The 20031-nt window shown below is 44.8% G+C and overlaps 1 protein-coding gene across 1 annotated transcript; it reads right to left on the bottom strand.

Moving 5' to 3' along the window:
• Nucleotides 1-883: 883 nt before the first annotated feature.
• LOC310802249 (uncharacterized protein) lies at nucleotides 884-18335 on the bottom strand (the record flags this gene model as incomplete). Its single annotated transcript, XM_083666539.1, has 10 exons — nucleotides 884-1997; nucleotides 2114-2176; nucleotides 2761-3068; nucleotides 10241-10467; nucleotides 11767-11867; nucleotides 13765-13947; nucleotides 17175-17294; nucleotides 17446-17628; nucleotides 17904-18038; nucleotides 18218-18335. 10 exons carry the CDS (start codon nucleotides 18333-18335, stop codon nucleotides 1690-1692), a joined length of 1746 nt encoding a protein of 581 aa, XP_083522665.1. The 3' UTR covers nucleotides 884-1689.
• Between the last annotated feature and the right edge of the window lie 1696 nt (nucleotides 18336-20031).

Here is a 20031-nt window from a genome sequence, read left to right as displayed (position 1 = left end):
TGTGGTATATGGCATCCAAGGATTTTAATGTGCTAGTGGGAGCATGCATGTATAAAATATCACCATAGTCACACGTAAAATTGTTGCTTGGACTATACATGACCTACTTTCGGAAAAGAGGCAGGACATATTCCTATAAAGAAAGCTGAGTCTGATTCTATCTGATTCAGCTTATCTGTGGTTGGGACAAGACACAAACAGTCATACTGTGTAGGAGTGGGCAAGTCTTTCCACATCACATTTTTACCACACAGTAGGTGTTACTGTACACATGCTATAATTATCAGATAAGGACCGTGTGAACAAAATGTGATTCAGTCATAAACTCACACTTTATCACGAAAGGTTTTATTAAAGGGACACCTCACACATTTTTAACATTATCTCCAGCACCATACCAGTGTCTACATATGTGAAAACTGCAATTTTCTACGTTCAGAAATTATCCCCTATCCCCTAACTTTTTTTTACAAACTACAATGAGCTTCCAGCCAGTGTGTTTGTGGCTTTAGTTTAGTTTTTCAATTAATTAAATGTTGTTGTTTTTACCCCACATGACATCATAAGGGGTAATCTTTTGTCTTTTTTTGACAACAGAACGTAGACAATTGCTGTTTTCACACACGTATGTAGGCTGGAGATTGGTGCTGGAGATCATGGTGCTGGAGATAATGAATGATGTTAAAAATTGGTGAAGTGTCCCTTTTAGTGTAATTTAACTGTTAACTCTCTCTCCATATTCATTCCATTCTATTATTTTCATTCACAGGTATAATAATAACAATAATAATAATAATACATTTTATCTGTAAAGTGCTTTTCATTTCAAGATTCAAGATTCAAGATTCTTTATTTGTCACGTGCATACAAGTATACAGTGAAATGCAAAAGTGACAGTGCCACAGAGTAGTGCAACAATACGTTTTAAAATAGAATAAAATAAAATAAAATAGAAGTACTAAAGAATATACAGTATGGACAGTATAAACAGTATAAACAATATGAACAGTATAACCAGTAAGCATATAAGTAAGCAATATAAATAGCAGATGGATGATTATGTGTGTGCATATATGTTAAGATGACAGTGCATGTGTGAGTGACTTGAGGGGGGCACTGGTGATAACAAGACAGAATAATATTACAAACACTGAAAAACATTAAAGCAATAGTGCATAAAGCAAAACTTTTGTGAGTTTCCTTAACATTTCCTAAACATAAACCAGACAAACACAGGCAGCTAGAAAGATTGGGTGCACTCCCCACCTGAAGCCACGTCAGGCGTTAGCCACGTCAGGCGTTAGCCACGTTAGGCGTTAGCCACGTTGGGCGTTTAAATTACTGATAAACTCAGTAAAACTGTCTCAGCTTATCATCAAACAATGTCTTTGTAAACAAGGTATACCTTTAGACTATATTGATATGGTTATATTCACAGCTCTGCCTATGTATTTGACAGTGGTCACATTTCACAAGCCTCAACTCTCTATTTTAAACCAAAACGAGTGGCAGCACCTTTAGTCAAGTAAGCTTATCTTAAATTACACATGATCTAGACATAATAGCATATCCAGTATCTACTGTATATACAGTACATATAACAGGAATACAGTACACATCGCTTACATCCTCTTGTGAATGGCTTTACTCCCTTTTCACTTGGACCTAGCTAACATACAGTGTAAAAGGCTACATAAAGTCTCTGCACATGGAAAGAATGAAATGGAGAGACTTTAGAGGGGAGGAATGATCGCTTAGTTCAGAGATTAATTGTATGTTATGGACCTCAGAGATTAATCGTACATTACGGACCCAGATGTAAGTCTTTCCCATAACTAGTTCAGGGGAGCTGCAGTCAGGTAGCTGGAAGATGTGTGGCAGTGAAGGCCGGATGATGTTAATGGTGCCAAGTGAGGCCTGGATTTTAAACACATTCACCATCACGATCGAGCGGTTGTTGTTCTCCACGGAGATACTCTGCACTGTCCCTAGGAGCACTGAACGGGCACACAAACACACATTGTTGTTCTGAAATTTATCTTTCCCATTCAGTGGTACAAGTATGTAAACAAGGCGTACAATTGACTTCTGTGTAAGAAACTCCAGGCCTTACCTTGGCTGGCCTTACTACAAAGGACTGTTGTGTTCAGATCCACCAGTGATAGAAGTCTAGGCCCTAAACAAAGTTAACATGAAAGTGGTTTAGACAAGGGCCGAGCAGAGCCCATGAGACACATTAAAAGACACCACATTTGGGCATCTAAATGCTGCTATGTACAGTAAATGTAACCTTTCTCACATTCCGTTGGCAAACAATCAAACACACCCTGTCTTGATTATTAACAACTTCAAACAAAGAAATTGTGAAGGTTTAATTGATTCAATGCAATGAAGACAACATTGCAGTCTCTAATAAGCTGGTTGTAGAAGCTCGGTGCCAAGTAGCAACAACAGAACGAAACATGCGTAAAGCAGAAGGATGGTACTAATTTTTGGGAGGAAGGTCTCTCAAAACAGAAAATGTGCATATTTTAATTTTTAAAGCCAATTGTAGTCTACAACTATTTTTGTCTCTATATCCACCTTCACATTCAGTGAATTGTAGAGAGACGATTTGTCATAAGACAACATCGCCTGTGAATAGAGACTAACTAAATGTAGTATTAAATCATTAACTAAGTGTTGTATCCAATAAGTAGTATACAGAACAATGCATCATAGGTTTCTTAGGGCAATTTGTATCTAGAGCTCCCCACTTGCCTCTGTTAATCCTATTTGTTTCAGGCCCAGTCTGAAGGTCCCCCGCACAACAAGACCACAGGGAGGTGTTATAGTAGTACTGCCCGCAGCAGGTGAACTCTGGATGGGTAGAGTAGAGCACGGCCAGGCCCTGGGCAGAGCAGCAAGTCTCGCTCTTGGTGTTTTTAATCAGGTGGCTCCCACAGCATTGGGTTTCATTGCCCTGATCCGTCAGGTGATGCAGAGTCGCATTGCAACACTTCTTCTGGCCATCTCTGGGATCGTATGGCTTAATTCCACAGCAGGACATTTTCCCATCATAGTGATGTCTGTGATGGGAAACATACCTCTCAGCTCAGCTCAGACACACAACATCAATCAAAATAGTGAGATATAGCTAATCAGTTACTTTAATCGACAAAATATATGCAAATACATTTTCTGTGTGTTCTTCATAGGCAACATGGCTAATTATATCAGCCACAATGGCCGGACCCAGAGCTTAAAGGAAAAGGGTGAGTTACCTCAGACGATAACTAAGAAAACAAGCTGTAAAAAAAATATTGTCATGAGATGAAAAACTATGATTGGGAATGTTTGCACTGTGCTCTGCTTTCAAATACAGTATGTCCATTCAAAAATGACAAAAACAATTTATCCATTCTACCCATTGTGTTCTAAAGCAAGCAGTATTGAAGGAATCTGAATCTGGAGGGTTCTACAGTATATCAATTTTCAGTATAAGCCAATCGATTAATTTAATCTAAGTAAGGAGGTGTGGGGGGACATGCAGCGTTCGGCCTGTTGAGGGAGCTACAGGACCGTGGCCAGGGTGATGTCGGCGAGGCTCCGTTGCACACCTGTTGCAAATGAAGCCTCGTTGACTAGATGGTTTAAGATGTGTGTGCCTCCGCGTTCGAGAGAGAAGGAGGGCGACTGGAAAGTCGCCGAGTGTTTTGGTTTTACGAACTTGATAAATACGAAAATATTACGAACTTGATAAATAAACGGGACATTCCCTCACCAACACGCTGCGTCTGCCTCTCTGTGTACAATGGACCTTGTTACAGTGGCGCCCAAGGTGGAGCACAGAGGAATGGAGGCGTTAAGTGCGGCCATCGGAGGGATGGCCCTCATACTGGAGCGGCAGGCTCAACTCCAGCTCAAGCAGCAGTCCGCAATGGGAGAGATGGCGACGGCGAGGGCTGAGGACCGTGCCCTCCTCCAGGAGCTCGTTGGGGCCATCAAAGCGGGACCGGCGCCCGGGTCGCCACAAGGTCCCCCCCAAGGTCCCCCCCAAGGTCCCCCCAAGGTACACCTCCAGAAGATGGGGGACCTGGACGACCTGGAGGCGTTCCTGGCGGTCTTCGAGGGGACGGCGAGGATCTCGGGGTGGCCGGACGGCGAGTGGGCGTACCATCTGCTGCCCCTCCTGTCGGGCGAGACGCAGCTCGCTGCCCACAGCCTGCCAATGGCCGCCCAGCGGGACTATCCCTCCCTCGCCCGGGCGATTCGGGACCGCCTGGGCCTCACCCCGGAGGAACACCGTCGCCGGTTCCGGGCCCTGACGATGGAGGAGGGGAGCCGGCCCTTTGCCTACGCCCAGCGGCTGCGGGACAGCACGCGGCGGTGGCTAGACCCAGAGAACAGCTCGGCGGAGGAGGTCGGGGACCGGGTGGTGTTGGAGCACTTCCTCACGGGGCTCCCGGCCCGGACCGCCGCCTGGGTCCAGTACCACCGGCCCCAGGATCTCGCGGCCGCCGTTACCTTGGCGGAGGACCATCTCTCCCTCCCGCCGCAGGAGCCACGGCGACCAACCCCGGTCAGGGGGCGGGGGGCCGGTGCCCGGAAGGTGCCGTGCTGCCGGAGGAGGAGAGGCCGGCGCCCGCCCCGAGGACGAGATGGCAGGGGCAGGCATGTCGAGAACCAGCCCTGGCCCCACAGGAAGCACCCCGAGCAACAGGGGGGGTGTGTTGGCGATGCGGACGGCCGGGCCATGTACGGTCGGAGTGCCCAGTGAGGGAGGTGGGGCAGGTCGTCCGCATCGGACCAGGAGCGGCGTATCGTGTTCCGGTAAGGATACAACATGATACGCACCAGGCGTTCTTGGATTCGGGCTGCATGCAGTCCATGATCCAGGAGCGCCTGGTTCGACCGGGGGCATTGTTAAAGGCATCGAGGGTGTTGGTGAAGTGTGTGCATGGGGACATTCACGAATATCCTGTGGTCGCGATCGAAATTCATTTTGAAGGGAAAAAGCATAGTGTACAGGCAGCGGTTAGCCCGCGCCTCACGCATCCCCTTATTCTGGGTGTAGATTGGGAGGGGTTTCCTCAAGCGGTAAAGCGGGCTACCGGGGTGCGTGCACGACAGAGAGGGAGGTGTGAGGCGTGTAATGTGCTCTGTGCTGAGGCGGCGCCTCGCGACACTGCCGAGGAGCCGGAGCCGGGGGGGGGGTCTCAACCCGAGATTCCCCCGCCGAACTATCCGCTGCTAGGTGACTTCCCCCTCGAGCAGTCTCGTGACGAGACGCTACGATCGGCCTATGACCAAGTGATAGCGATTGATGGTACTTTGGTATGGCCAGACGCAGTACGCGCCCACCCCTATTTCGCGATTATCAGCGACAGGTTGTACCGAGTAAGTCGTGACTCACATAGCCAGGAAGAAGTAACCCAGTTGTTGGTTCCCCGTAGCCGCCGGGAAATGGTCTTCCAGGCGGCTCATTTCAACTCCATGGCGGGCCATTTAGGGTATGATAAGACACTAAACCGTATAATGGCTCGATTTTATTGGCCGGGAATTCGGGCAGAGGTGCGTAGGTGGTGCGCTTCTTGTCGCGAATGTCAGTTGGTAAATCCCCCGGCCATTCCACGGGCCCCCTTGCGGCCCTTACCATTGGTCGAGAACCCATTCGACTGCATAGCCATGGATATTATCGGGCCATTTGATCGGTGTACACAGGGATATCGATTTGTGTTGGTCTTGATAGATTACGCAACCCGATACCCAGAGGCAACACCGCTGCGCAATATCTCTGCCAGTAGTGTAGCGCAGGCATTGTTTCAAGTAATCTCCCGCGTGGGAATCCCGAAAGAGATTCTCACCGATCAGGGCACTCATTTTATGTCACGCACCCTCAAAGAACTGTATGGCTTGTTGAACATCAAGGCGGTTCGAACCAGTGTCTACCACCCGGCCACTGATGGCCTTTGTGAGAGGTTCAATCGGACCTTGAAGTCAATGATCCGGAAGTTTGTACACAAGGATAGTCGGAATTGGCATAAATGGCTAGATCCCCTGTTGTTTGCGGTACGGGAAGTCCCCCAAGCTTCCACCGGGTTTTCCCCGTTTGAATTACTCTACGGGCGTAAGCCCCGGGGTGTCCTAGACCTTCTTAAAGAAAATTGGGAGGAAGGGTCTAACGACAGTAAGAATGAGATTCAATACATCCTGGACTTGCGCACAAAGCTCCACGCCCTAGGGGTTATCTCACGCGAGCATTTGCTGCAAGCCCAGGAGCGTCAAAAGCGACTGTACGACAGGGGAACTACCCTACGAGAATTTACACCGGGAGATAAGGTGCTCGTACTGTTACCCACCTCCAGCACGAAATTACTAGCGAAGTGGCAAGGGCCGTTTGTGGTCACACGTCGCATGGGGGACGTGGATTACGAGGTAGTACGCTCGGACCGGGGGGATAGCTTGCAGGTGTATCACGTAAATCTCCTAAAAAAATGGAACGATGTGGTCACTGTTGCTCTGGCTACAATAATTCCAGAGAGAGATGAGTTCGGTCCGGAAGTCCCAAAATCAAAAGTTAGCACTCCGGTCGGTATCCAATCTCTCTGCTAGCCAGGCCACGGACGTTGCAGATTTGCAAGCTAAGTTCGCGGACGTGTTCTCTCCCCTGCCCGGTCGGACTACGCTTATCGACCACCACATAGAAACGCAGCCGGGTTTAACGGTGCGCACGCGTCCCTATAGGTTGCCGGTACACAAACGAGACATTGTGTGCAGGGAATTGGAAGCCATGCTGGAGCTGGGTGTGGTCGAGGAGTCCCGCAGTGACTGGTGTAGCCCCATCGTGCTTGTCAACAAGCCGGATGGGGCTATACGGTTCTGTGTGGATTATAGACGGGTTAATGCGGTCTCCAAGTTCGATGCCTACCCGATGCCCCGGGTTGACGAGCTCTTGGACCGGCTTGGCACGGCCAAGAATTTCACGACGTTGGATTGCACGAAGGGATACTGGCAGATTCCACTCTCGCCGGTATCCCGGGAGAAAACTGCATTCTCCACTCCGCTCGGGCTATTCCAGTTCACGGTGCTCCCTTTCGGGTTGTTCGGAGCCCCAGCCACTTTTCAGCGCCTCATGGACCGCATTCTGCGGCCGCACACTGCCTATGCTGCGGCCAACCTGGATGACATTGTCATTCACAGTGACACCTGGGCGCAGCATGTGCAGAGTGTGGCTGCTGTTCTGCTGTCCCTGAGGCAGGCGGGGCTGACGGCCAACCCGAAGAAGTGCGTGATCGGGCGGAGGGAGATCCGGTATCTGGGGTACCACTTGGGTCGGGGGGAGGTGTGGCCGCAGATTGAAAAGACTGCAGCCATCGCCGCCTCTCCGCGGCCCAAGACGAAGAAGGAGGTGAGGGCCTTCCTGGGGCTGGCTGGCTATTACCGGCAGTTCGTGCCGGGGTTTTCAGAGCTGGCCAGTCCCTTGACGGACCTCACCCGGAAGGGTGCCCCGGATCCGGTCCAATGGTCGGGCCAGTGCCAGGGGTCGTTCGAGGCCCTTAAGGGAGCTCTTTGTGGAGAAACAGTCCTGTATGCGCCTGATTTTATCCTCCCTTTCTCCCTACAGACGGACGCGTCGGATAGAGGCCTGGGAGCAGTGCTGACCCAGCGGGTGGAGGGGGCTGACCGGCCGGTGCTGTACCTGAGCTGCAAACTATCGGAGAGGGAGGGCCGGTACAGCACGGTGGAGAAGGAGTGCCTGGCCATCAAGTGGGCGGTCGGCGCCCTCCGCTACTATCTGCTGGGTCGCGCTTTCACCCTCTACTCCGACCATGCTCCCCTCCAGTGGCTCCACCGCATGAAGGATGTGAACGCGAGGATCACCCGGTGGTATCTCGCGTTGCAGCCCTTCAACTTTTCGGTCGTGCACAGACCGGGGGCGCAGATGGTCGTGGCAGACTTCCTCTCCCGTGCAGGGGGGGGGGAGTAGGTTGTCGGCCGTCGTGTCCCCGGCCTGTGTCGGGCGGTGGGGGTATGTGGGGGGACATGCAGCGTTCGGCCTGTAGAGGGAGCTACAGGACCGTGGCCAGGGTGACGTCGGCGAGGCTCCGTTGCACACCTGTTGCAAATGAAGCCTCGTTGACTAGATGGTTTAAGATGTGTGTGCCTCTGCGTTCGAGAGAGAAGGAGGGCGACTGGAAAGTCGCCGAGTGTTTTGGTTTTACGAACTTGATAAATACGAAAATATTACGAACTTGATAAATAAACGGGACATTCCCTCACCAACACGCTGCGTCTGCCTCTCTGTGTACAATGGACCTTGTTACAGGAGGAAAACAAGTTTACACTGTAGTCCTCACGAGGAGAGGCCGTCCATTTGACTAATCACATGTTTTACTTTGATCACAACACCTCACATTTTATTAAATCAACTGAAGTGAAACAGAAGGTCAGCAAGGAGACATTGTCAACTTGAGTTTGAGTGTATTTGTGTGCAGTACCCTACTTTTATTGTGAAATTAACTTAAATGCTTAAGTTTTTGCCAGAAATCCAATCTGAGTAAGTAATTCATGATAATTAAGACATTATTCACTGAGGAAAAAACGTACCACATTCCTGATCCCCCAGACATAAACATATTCCAAGTCACATACCAATAACTTTCAGACACATCATGTCTGATGATTTTTTTCCTGCACACAACCAGACACTGACACAACTGCATGCACAAACACACACAAACTAAACAACCCAGATGTCTGTGATGGGAAACATACCTCTCAGCTCAGCTCAGACACACAACATCAATCAAAATAGTGAGATATAGCTAATCAGTTACTTTAATCGACAAAATATATGCAAATATATTTTCTGTCTGTTCTTCATAGGCAACATGGCTAATTATATCAGCCAAAATGGCCGGACCCAGAGCTCAAAGGAAAAGGGTGAGTTACCTCAGACGATAACTAAGAAAACAAGCTGTAAAAAAAATATATTGTCATGAGATGAAAAACTATGATTGGGAATGTTTGCACTGTGCTCTGCTTTCAAATACAGTATGTCCATTCAAAAATGACAAAAACAATTTATCCATTCTACCCATTGTGTTCTCAAGCAAGCAGTATTGAAGGAATCTGAATCTGGAGGCTTCTACAGTATATCAATTTTCAGTATAAGCCAATCGATTAATTTAATCTAAGTAAGGAGGAAAACAAGTTTACACTGTAGTCCTCACGAGGAGAGGCCGTCCATTTGACTAATCACATGTTTTACTTTGATCACAACACCTCACATTTTATTAAATCAACTGAAGTGAAACAGAAGGTCAGCAAGGAGACATTGTCAACTTGAGTTTGAGTGTATTTGTGTGCAGTACCCTACTTTTATTGTGAAATTAATTTAAATGCTTAAGTTTTTACCAGAAATCCAATCTGAGTAAGTAATTCATGATACTTAAGACATTATTCACTGAGGAAAAAACGTACCACATTCCTGATCCCCCAGACATAAACATATTCCAAGTCATACATAAACATACACATCATGTCTGATTATTTTTTTCCTGCACACAACCAGACATTGACGCAACTGCATGCACAAACACACACCCAGATGTGTTATCTTGGGAATACCGACATACCAAAGCTTGTAGGAAATTACAGCTGCCTAACCTACTGAATGCCTCTTACTGGAAAAAGGGAAGTTGAATGGCTGCCAAAAGGCTGTCAGTGCCTTGCCCTATTAAATTACACTTGGCTGTCTTGAACAGTCGTCTTTTTGTCTCCATTGAGATGTGACATTAAGTGGGTTAACCGCCCCCAGAATTCCCTTGCAGCGTAGCTAATGGAAAATTGTCATTTCCCGTCTCTCCTAAAGACCTCTTCACCCCCCACTAGCCCCTTGTACAGTTTCTCGATTGTAAATAAAAAATAAATAAATAAATAATAATTGTAAAAAAAGTAATCCTTGCGTCTGCTAAATGTAAATGTAAACATCTTTGACCTCTGGCATAAATGTAAACAAACAGACACACATTCAGTCAGATAGACGGGCGGATGGAGGAACAGACGGACGGACGGACGGACGGACGGACGGACGGACAGACAGACAGACAGACAGACAGACAGACAGACAGACACAGACACAGACACAGACACACACACACACACACACACACACACACACACACACACACACACACACACACACACACACACACACACACACACACACAAACGCTACTAACACAGCACTACTCACTTGTGTCCATCACAGCAAATCTCATTGAGAGGATTGTATGTGTCCTCTCCACAGCAGTGTTGGCCTGGATTCGGGTGACGATGTGAGCCACATACCGTCACATCAGATTGCCGATACAGGTAACCTCCTGAGGAGCACTTGTACCCATCCCCAACATCATAACGCAAGGTCCCATTACAGCACAGTACCAAACGGTCTGCTACACTGTATGGCTCTGTACCACAGCACTGGGAGAGACACACACCAGTCAGTAGGATATCCGCACACACACACACACCCACATATTTGACATGGCATGAATTATAGTGAAACATACACACTGTGCTTACACACACACACACACACACCACACACACACACACATATTTGACATGGCATGAATTATAGTGAAACATACACACTGTGCTTACACACACACACACACACACACCACACACACACACACACACACACACACACACACACACACAAGAAAGTCTAACTTAATTTACCAGAGAACATGTACAACCCTCTAGTGATAGTGTCGAGCAAAGGAAAACAGACCCAAGAAGAGCTTGGGTCTACCCATTGTGAGCTGTCGTTAGCCTTCACACACACACTTACACACATAAGAGGGGCTGCTCCAGTGGAATTGATTACGGGGGCTTGCAGTTCTAACAGTGCAGCTGAGCTGATGTAGTGCAGAGTATATAGTAGAGACATAGTAAAGCTCAACTCGCTAGGACAAAGGGCTCCAAATTGCTTCTGATGTTTGGTTTAATGCATTTTAAACTATTCAAAACATGTATACAGTGCCCTCCATAAGTATTGAAAAAAATAAGCATTTTGGCTCTATACTCCAACAGTTTGGATTATGAGGACAGTTAATATGAGGCCAAAGTACAGATTTGCAGCTTTATTTTAATTCAGTGTTGTTTTCATTCAGATTGGTTTCACCATTTAGACTTTTATCTCAACAAAAAGCAAAAATTATATAATGTCTGATGGATAGATGATTCACTTACTTAGTTAAATGTATTTGTTGTAAGTCACTTTGGATAAAGGCGTCTGCTAAATGGCATAAATGTAAAATGTAAATGTACTATGTTTTTGCCCAGGTCCTATAAGACAGTGATTGGTTGAGTGCATTTTAATCTCATTCCCAGACACTTCCGCCGAATATACTTGGAAGGTCAGGTAGACCAATGGGTCAAACATGGCCTTTGTTTACCCAATTCAAAGATCTAGAAAATCTCCTGATGCATAGCTGCTGGCTTGAGCTGATTCGGAGCCAGGCCTAGCAGTCGTGTGATTAGCTAAAATCTAATAATGACAAATACTTTAGTATAAGTTCACTCCCCTGAAGGCCAGGTTTGAGTCACAATTTATTCCAGGCTTATATGCGACGTGCGCAATAGCCTTGGGATGAAGTTTAGTGCATTATGACCAAGGAAAATTTAATTGTACACAGCGCTGACAACCTTGTTTTACACATATCTTGAGGATATTGATAGGGGAAACTGTTCCTAGTGCAGTGGGTTACTCACCAGGTTCTTCCCTGACACTCTCTTGGACAGTTGCCCTGCACAGCACATATGGGTGCCTGGGTTGTAACCGACAGAGTCACTGCCACCACAACAAGATAGGCCTGATAAGAAAGAAAGGGCAGAGAATAGACTATTATTTATAGGGAGAGAGAGAGAGAGAGGGAGGCAGACGGAGTCACGCTGTCTGACGTGTCTGAGACAATTTATTGACCTTTATTTTGGCAGGGGAGCCCCATATGGCAACTGCTCGGCATCGGACCGGAAAGCACTGCAGAGGGTGGTGAAAACTGCCCAACGCATCACCGGTTCCTCACTCCCCTCCATCGAGGCTGTCCAGGGCAAACGATGCTTGCGTAAGGCACGCAGCATCCTCAAGGACATCTCTCACCCCAACCATAGACTTTTCACCCCACTCCCCTCCGGGAGGCGCTACAGGTCTCTCCGCACCCGAACCAGTAGGTTCAGAGGCAGCTTCTTCCCTGCGGCTGTCACCCTGCTGAACTCGAACACTACACCTACCTGACAACCTACTACCCCTGCAACCCCCACCCCCCCCCCCCACCCGGACAATTGCACTATTGCACTATTACTCCCCTCCCCTGCTCTTACTCAATACCACTGCTCTTCTGTACATACCTGTCCATACTGTTCATACTGTTCATAATGCACATAATGCACATATCCTATATTTTCTTTAATACTACTGCACATACTGTACATACTTGTTTATACGGCATTCCATATTTATATTTATTCTGCATCTACCTCATGTTACTGTTAATACATACATACTGCATTACCCATACAGCTCATATGCTGCTACACTGCTCATACTGTAACTATTTATTCTGCTATAATGCTACTGTTACTCATATACTGCTATACTGCACTGCTATATTATACTGCTTATATTATACTATATTATACTGCACTACTACTGATCATATATTGCACTACCTGTAAATACTGTTCATTGCACTTTCTGCTATTTTGCACTTCTGGTTAGACGCTAACTGCATTTCGTTGTCTCTGTACTTGTACTCTGCACAATGACAATAAAGTTGAATCTAATCTAATCTAAAAAAATTGCGATCAAGGGGCTCCCCTGGTGAGTAAGACTGTCTGCCCTTGTTTGGGAGTTAGCAACAGTTACCTTTTAAGACTACCCTCAAGACCTACCTTTTCAGGCAAGGCAATGCAAGTTTATTTATATAGCACATTTCATACACAGAGGCAATTCAAAGTGCTTTACATACAATAAATAAAGGGGAAAGAGCATACAAGACTTTTAGGGTCAGAGTGCAATTATTAGCAGCAATTTAGTTTCAATTTAAGGCAAAGGCAAACATAAAGGTTTTTAGCCCTTTTTTGAAAGTAGCCAAGTTGGGGCTGATCTAAGACCTTCTGGAAGTTTATTTCATGTGTACCATAATAACTGAATGCTGCTTCACCATGTTTTGTTTTAATCCTATTAACAGTTAGAAGACTGGTCCCTGATGACCCAAGAAGTCTAGAGGGTTCATCGTGTGGAAGCAAGTCAGAGATGTATTTTGGCCCTAAACCATTAAGTGATTTATAGACAAGTAATAGTATTTTGAAGTCAATCCTAATACACACTGGTAGCCAATGCAGAGACCTGAGAACTGGTGTAATATGTTCAGCATTTTTAGTCCTTGTTAGAACTCCAGCAGTAGCATCCTGAATGAGCTGTAACTGCCAAAGTGCTTCTTTCTTGGTTAAAGGAATCTAAGTTCTAGGTTAAAGGAATCTAACCTATTGGAAATGAAAGCGTGAATTCGTTTTTCTAGGTCTTGTTTGTACATGTATCCTCTAATTCTTGCTATATTTTTAAGATGATAATAGGCAGATTTTGTTATAGACTTGATATGGGTGTTAACATTTTGATCTGAGTCAATAATAACACCCGCCCTGAAATAGGGGGAGTATATTTTAAGTAGTTCCTTATCTTTCTTATGTAATGTATCTGAAAATACTGACCTGCCGGGGGTTGGCCGCAGCAGAGGGCGCTGAGAGGCTCTATGTGTAGCGTAGGGCTGCAGCAGTGGCTGTTTTGGTTGAACTGGCGTGCTCCACAGCAGAGGTGGTGTTGGGACTCTTTGTTCAGGACCGTCGGACTGGATAATAGACCACAACATAACTGGTGCTCCTGATCATACAATTCTGTGGAGCAGATAGTAGTAGCAATGATTAACAAATTAACGTATTTTCTTAGTGATTACAAAAAATCCACATACGTTGCTATCTCACTAGCCTATTTCTGGATGTTGCTCATCTAGGGTCACATTTATGAATAAGCCTAGTTCTTAAAAAAATTTACAGTGTAAAAACCCTGGAAATTAATTATCAAAAACTATTTAAAGTGAGAAGTTTTGGCTTGTCAAAAGCCGCAAAATAATTTCAAAATGAGCACCACAACCGATGCACTAACAAGGTTTTCCAGCACACGGCTTTTATACCTGCTGTATCTTGGTCTACTGTACTTCCAACAACATGCACTCACCAGTGGGCAGGTTGCTTAGGATTCAAAGCTTCTTTCAGACAGAAGCTAATACTCTTAGAGACTGTTTTCTCCCAAGATAGTTACTTATATATTCTGCATGACAAGATATAAGATCCTTTTATTGCCACACAACCTAGGTTGGTGAAATATATTTTCAGTACAGCATTGTTAGGTAGCTTTACATTCACTGACATACACAGCAACAGAACACACCTGGCTAATCAGAAACACCTGTCAAGCCAATTGTCCCATTACTTTTCGTGCACTGAAATAGGGGGAATACGTTTAAAAAGTGTACACAATGTACACAAATTCCATCAAATAAAAGCTGAGAATCTCTACTTGAACCTCATCAATAACTGTTTAATTTCAAAACCAAACTTTTGGAGCATAGAGCCAAAAGAAGAAAAAAGTCCTTCACTGTCTGAAAAGAAGACCAATTAAAGGACTCAATTACATGACAGATCAAAAAATTAAACAGATAAACCGAAAAGGGGTCGGCAAAAGGCAAAGTCAGAAGTACTATCAGAGGTCAAAAACCAGGAATACACTACACTAGGAAAGAACACTGGAACACTTGACACAAGGTACAAAGATGAACTGGCAATGAGACAGGAGAACACACAGACTAAATACACAGGGAATGATGGTAAGGAACAGGTGAAATCAATTGGGGCGGGGCAAACAATTACACAAGCGGGAAAATACACAAGGGCAGATAACGAAGTGACAGAAACAAAAAACAACGTGAGTAAAACAGGAATTAAAAGAATAACAAAAAACAAAGACAAACAACACTAACGCACAAGACGGGACGTTACACTGTCCCATTACTTACGCAGGGCACTATACTGGCCCATTAAAGTGAAAATCTTCACTTTCCAGTATTTCCTGGTTTGATTTTTGGTATCACAAGATCAAATTAGCATCAACCAAATATGAAAAATGAGGTTTTGGTTGTTTTCCAGTACTCTATGTAAAAATCGTCAACGAGACCTGCTGTGCTGTAGTAACACGTAATACTCCAATAAGATGCTTTCTCTGGGTAGTACAACTCAAAAATAAACCAGTAATATAATTTATTAACGTTTCACATCTCTACTATTTGAGCCTGCACACAGTGCTCACAGTGAATGAGCTAGCAGTGTTGTATTTTGCAAGCTAGAAAAACAAACTTTGTTAACTTACGTTAGTACAGCTGCTAACAATTTTACAGAGCTAGCTCCAAAGTAACTCACCAAAAATGTAATAGCATCCAACTGTAAACAGAAATGCTGTGAAGCTAATTTCATACTACAATATACAGTGCCCTCCATAAGTATTGGAAAGAGGAAGCATTTTGTCTTCTTTTAGTTCTGTACTCCAACAGTTTGGATTTGAAATCAAACAATTACTGAGGTTAAAGTAGAGATTCTCAGCTTTAAATTCAATGTCTTCTTTTTTCAGATTGTTTCACCATTTAGAAATTACAACCGTTTTTATACATAGTCCCCCTATTTCAGAGCACCAAAAGTATTGGAAAATTGGCTTGACAGGTGTTTCGTCACATCATTTGTGCAGGCATAAGAGAGCTGTCAATGTCCAGTATTGATTCTAATATTGCCTTTGGAGTCTTCTATTGGTGTTTGTAAACATGAAGATCAAAGAGACGTCAATGAAAGTCAAGGAAGCCATTATGAGGCTGAAATATCAGAAAAATCTAGCAGAAACACAGCCAAAACCTTAGAGTTACCAAAATCAAGAGTCTGTAACATCATTAAAAAAAAAGAAAAAGAAAGAAACCACTGGTGAGCTCTGCTACACAAACAGGCTGGTAGGCCAAGGAAGACTTCTACAGTGGATGACCGAAGAATGCTCACCATAATACAACAAATAAACAACTGTCCCACAGATCCGGAAAACACTCTCCAGGAGGTAGACAAGAATGGGTCAGAAATTACCATCCGCAGAATACGTTCCCAGCCTAACTACAAGGCTTCACTGCAAGGTGTTATCCACAAAAAGGATGGTCACGTTACAGTTTGTTAAAAAGTACCTACAAACCCTGCAGAGATCTGGAAAACGGTCTTGTGGACAGATAAGACAAATATCATGTATCAGAGTGATTGCAAGAGAAAAGTTTGGCGATAAAAGGATCTGCCCAAGGTTTACAGCATACCACCTGATCTGTGAAGCATGGTGGAGGGGGTGCCATGGTTTTGGCATGTATAACTGCCACATGAACTGGCTAATTTATCCTAATTGATTATGTCACTGCTGCCGGCAGCAGCAGAATGTATTCTGAAGTGTACAGAAGCATCTAGTCTGCTCGAGTACAAGTAAATGCCTCCAAATTTATTGGATGGCGCTTCATCATACAGTAAGACAATGGGGTCAATGAATTTATGACTTCAGGCAGTTATTGCATGTAAAGGATTGTCGACCAAATACTAAACATGAGTACTGTGTTTGCACATTATATGATTTTATACTTTTGGAGCCCTGAAATAGGGGGAGTATATTTAAAAAAAAAATTGTACTTTCTAAATGGAATTAAAGCTGAGAATCTCTACTTGGATCCCATAGTAATCAAATCCAAACTGGTGGAGTATAAAGCTAAAAGAAGACAAAATGCTTCCTCTTTCCAATACTTATGAAGGGCACTGTACATGCAAGGTGGGATAAGGGTTATGCCTCATTTGGCAAAGCACCAGATCTAAGGACTTATTATATCACCATCTTAAAACAGGTGCTACAGGATCTTTGCAACTATGTCTGTATTTTTGAAACCTATCGATTTGGGTCTGGATGGTCAATGAATGGAGTGTTGTGTGGCACCTTATTAGACAACATTGACAAGAGGACATCCCTGAGCCATTGACTGTGGGGTGGTGTATGGTACACTGACCTTTCCCACAGCACTTGGCATGGGGCGGGGTCCTGGTCAAGATTTGTGTGTCACAACACAGCTGGTTCAGAGGGTCATAATCCATACCACCACAGAGACTCACACGCTTCGCCAGCTGACCTGCAACGATAATGATTGTGAGTGAAGATTAACATTGTTATCAGTGTTATGTTATTATTAATGCTATTGTTACCGTTATCTTTAAAATCCTGACTGCAATCGTTATCGTAGTTCCTTAACTTTCTTATGTAATGTATCTGAAAATACTGACATGCCGGGGGTTGGCCGCAGCAGAGGGCGCTGAGAGGCTCTATGTGTAGCGTAGGGCTGCAGCAGTGGCTGATTTGGTTGAACTGGTGTGCTCCACAGCAGAGGTGGTGTTGGGACTCTTTGTTCAGGACCGTCGGACTGGATAATAGACCACAACATAACTGGTTCTCCTGATCATACAATTCTGTGGAAGAAGTAGTGGCAATGATTACAATGATTTGGATGTACAGTACATACAGTACCAGTGGCTTTCTCTGTAGCCTGTACTATACTTTATGGCCTGGTAATAAGTGGGTAATTCCATGGTAAAAAAAAAACATAATACGCAATCATGGGTTATTATTTGTAACAAATAGGAAAGATTTATACTGTAAGTGGAAGTGTTGAACTTGATTAGACAACAAAAACTATAGGATATCCCTGAGCCATTGTCTATGGGGTGGTGTTTGGCACACTGACCTTTCCCGCAGCACTTGGCATTGGGATGGGTCCTTGTCAGGATTTGTGTGCCACAGCACAGCTGGTTGAGAGGGTCATAAGCTCTACTGCCACAGCAATCTGACACCAGCTGGCTCACATTCTCTGTTAGCTTACCTGCAATGGCAATGATTGTGTCACAAACACACACACACACACACAGACAAACAAACAAACAAACAAACACACACACACACTCAAACGTCTTAGTAACCAGGTTTTCTAGGACAAACAGTGTCTAAAAGAGGATTTAAAAGAAAATGACATTACATAACCTAATCACCTAACTGTCTCACCTTGACAACAGGAAGCTTTGGCAGGGTTGAAGGCCTTGAGTCCACAGCAGGACAACCTTGCATCTCTATGCCGGTGTCCATGGCAGCATGTGTACTCGGAAATGTCATATTCCAGCATGCCACAGTATGGAATTCTGACAGAGCTGCTTAGATTAGTTATTCATTTCATATTCATAGATTAGTTTATTACTCATTCAGTTTATTGTATTACCCTCTGGGGATATGTTTTTGCATCACATCACATCAGAGTTTACAGACAGGGACAGTACACATCTATGGTGCCACCACTTCCCTTGAGCAAGGCACTTAACCCCTAACTGCGCATATGTGTATAGGCTATGTCTGTGTGTCTCGGAGGGTATGCAAAAAGATTAATGTCAGTTTCTCTGTGTAATGGACAAAGGACAAAGTACTCTTTATTGCCTTATAGTAGAGTGAGTGTAATAGGAAACTTGGTGAGCTGCTCTTACAGATCTGCTCTTACAGATACATGTCTATGGGCACCTTCTACCTGGATCATTGAGAGAAGTACTTGTTACACTCACCTGCCAAAGAGCCTCCCATCATGCTTGAAAGCTGAGACAGTGTTCTCTGTAAAAAATAGAACATCCCCACATCAAGATAATGCACTAGATGTTCAGTGAAAAGCTGTGAAACAGAATTTTATTGTCATCATAGTTGAAAGCTATCCTGAATATACAACAGTATCACATTCCTTTACTGGTCACTCTACATCTTTGCTCATATACTGTAGTATGCTCTTTAACTCCTCCCCACATACAGTACACCCTGTTAGGGTTAGGGTATCATCTATTATTGATACTCTGCTCCATACACTTGAGTGCCCTGAGGGAGAAGAATTGCATCACACCCACTTAAATTGCATCACCTGCCAAATTAAAGGGATGGTTCAGCCTATATTAATTATGTCCATCCTGATTTTGTAATGCTTCATCCTTTGTTCACCTGATCACTCCTGTGTGCTAGAGCTGTTTGTTGTGAAGAAGATGGCACAACTACTCCTCTTAACCTACATTCCACAAATATCTTAGATACAGACACAGATACAGATACAGACACAGATACAGACACAGATACAGATACAGATTGGCAGATTTTGATTTGAAGGGGCATGTTTACAAAGTAAGCTGTTGCATCCACACTCAATACCAAACCACAGGGGAGATAACCCGTTTAATTCTGCCTCTTAGCCGTCAATGGTTTCAGCCCAAGCTCCTACCAGTATGTAGGGCAGGGGTCTCAAACTCGCGGGCCAATTGATGCCCGCGGGACGATATTTTGTGGCCCCCTACTTGACATCAAAGTTTAGCGTTAGTGCGGCCCGCGCGTTTTTCTCACACGCACCTTTTTGCCGAGTCGTTGCCCTGGGCGTTTTATATGTTTTTGTCACTTATGGGCTACCATATCTCAGGCTCGTGACAGCTTCCGGTGGTGTTTGTTGACAAATTAGCCAACGCGAATTAGCAACGTTTGTCACTTGGTTGAAACGTGATTCCGGAGTGACACCAAGCAGAAGGAAAATATATTCTGTCACCCAGTGCAGAGGACTGGTACAGAGGACTTAGGTAGTGGGGCGGACTCAACAAGAGTAATCAGTGACTAATAAAGACAGCAGAGTGTTGCAATAGGAAAGGGGAAAGAATTACATGGAAAAAAGCTAAATGGTGGTTAGAACCTGAATATTATAAAGAAGAAGTTATAGATTATTATTACAAGAGAAATAAAGAAAAGGAAAAAGGACAGATATGTGCGATCGCAAAAGAAAACGAATTTACCAAGAACAACTTAATCAA

This window comes from Argentina silus (genome assembly GCF_951799395.1).
Source record: "Argentina silus genome assembly, chromosome: 3".
Taxonomy (NCBI): Eukaryota; Metazoa; Chordata; class Actinopteri; order Argentiniformes; family Argentinidae; genus Argentina; species Argentina silus.
This window is presented reverse-complemented; position numbering and strand designations above follow the sequence as displayed.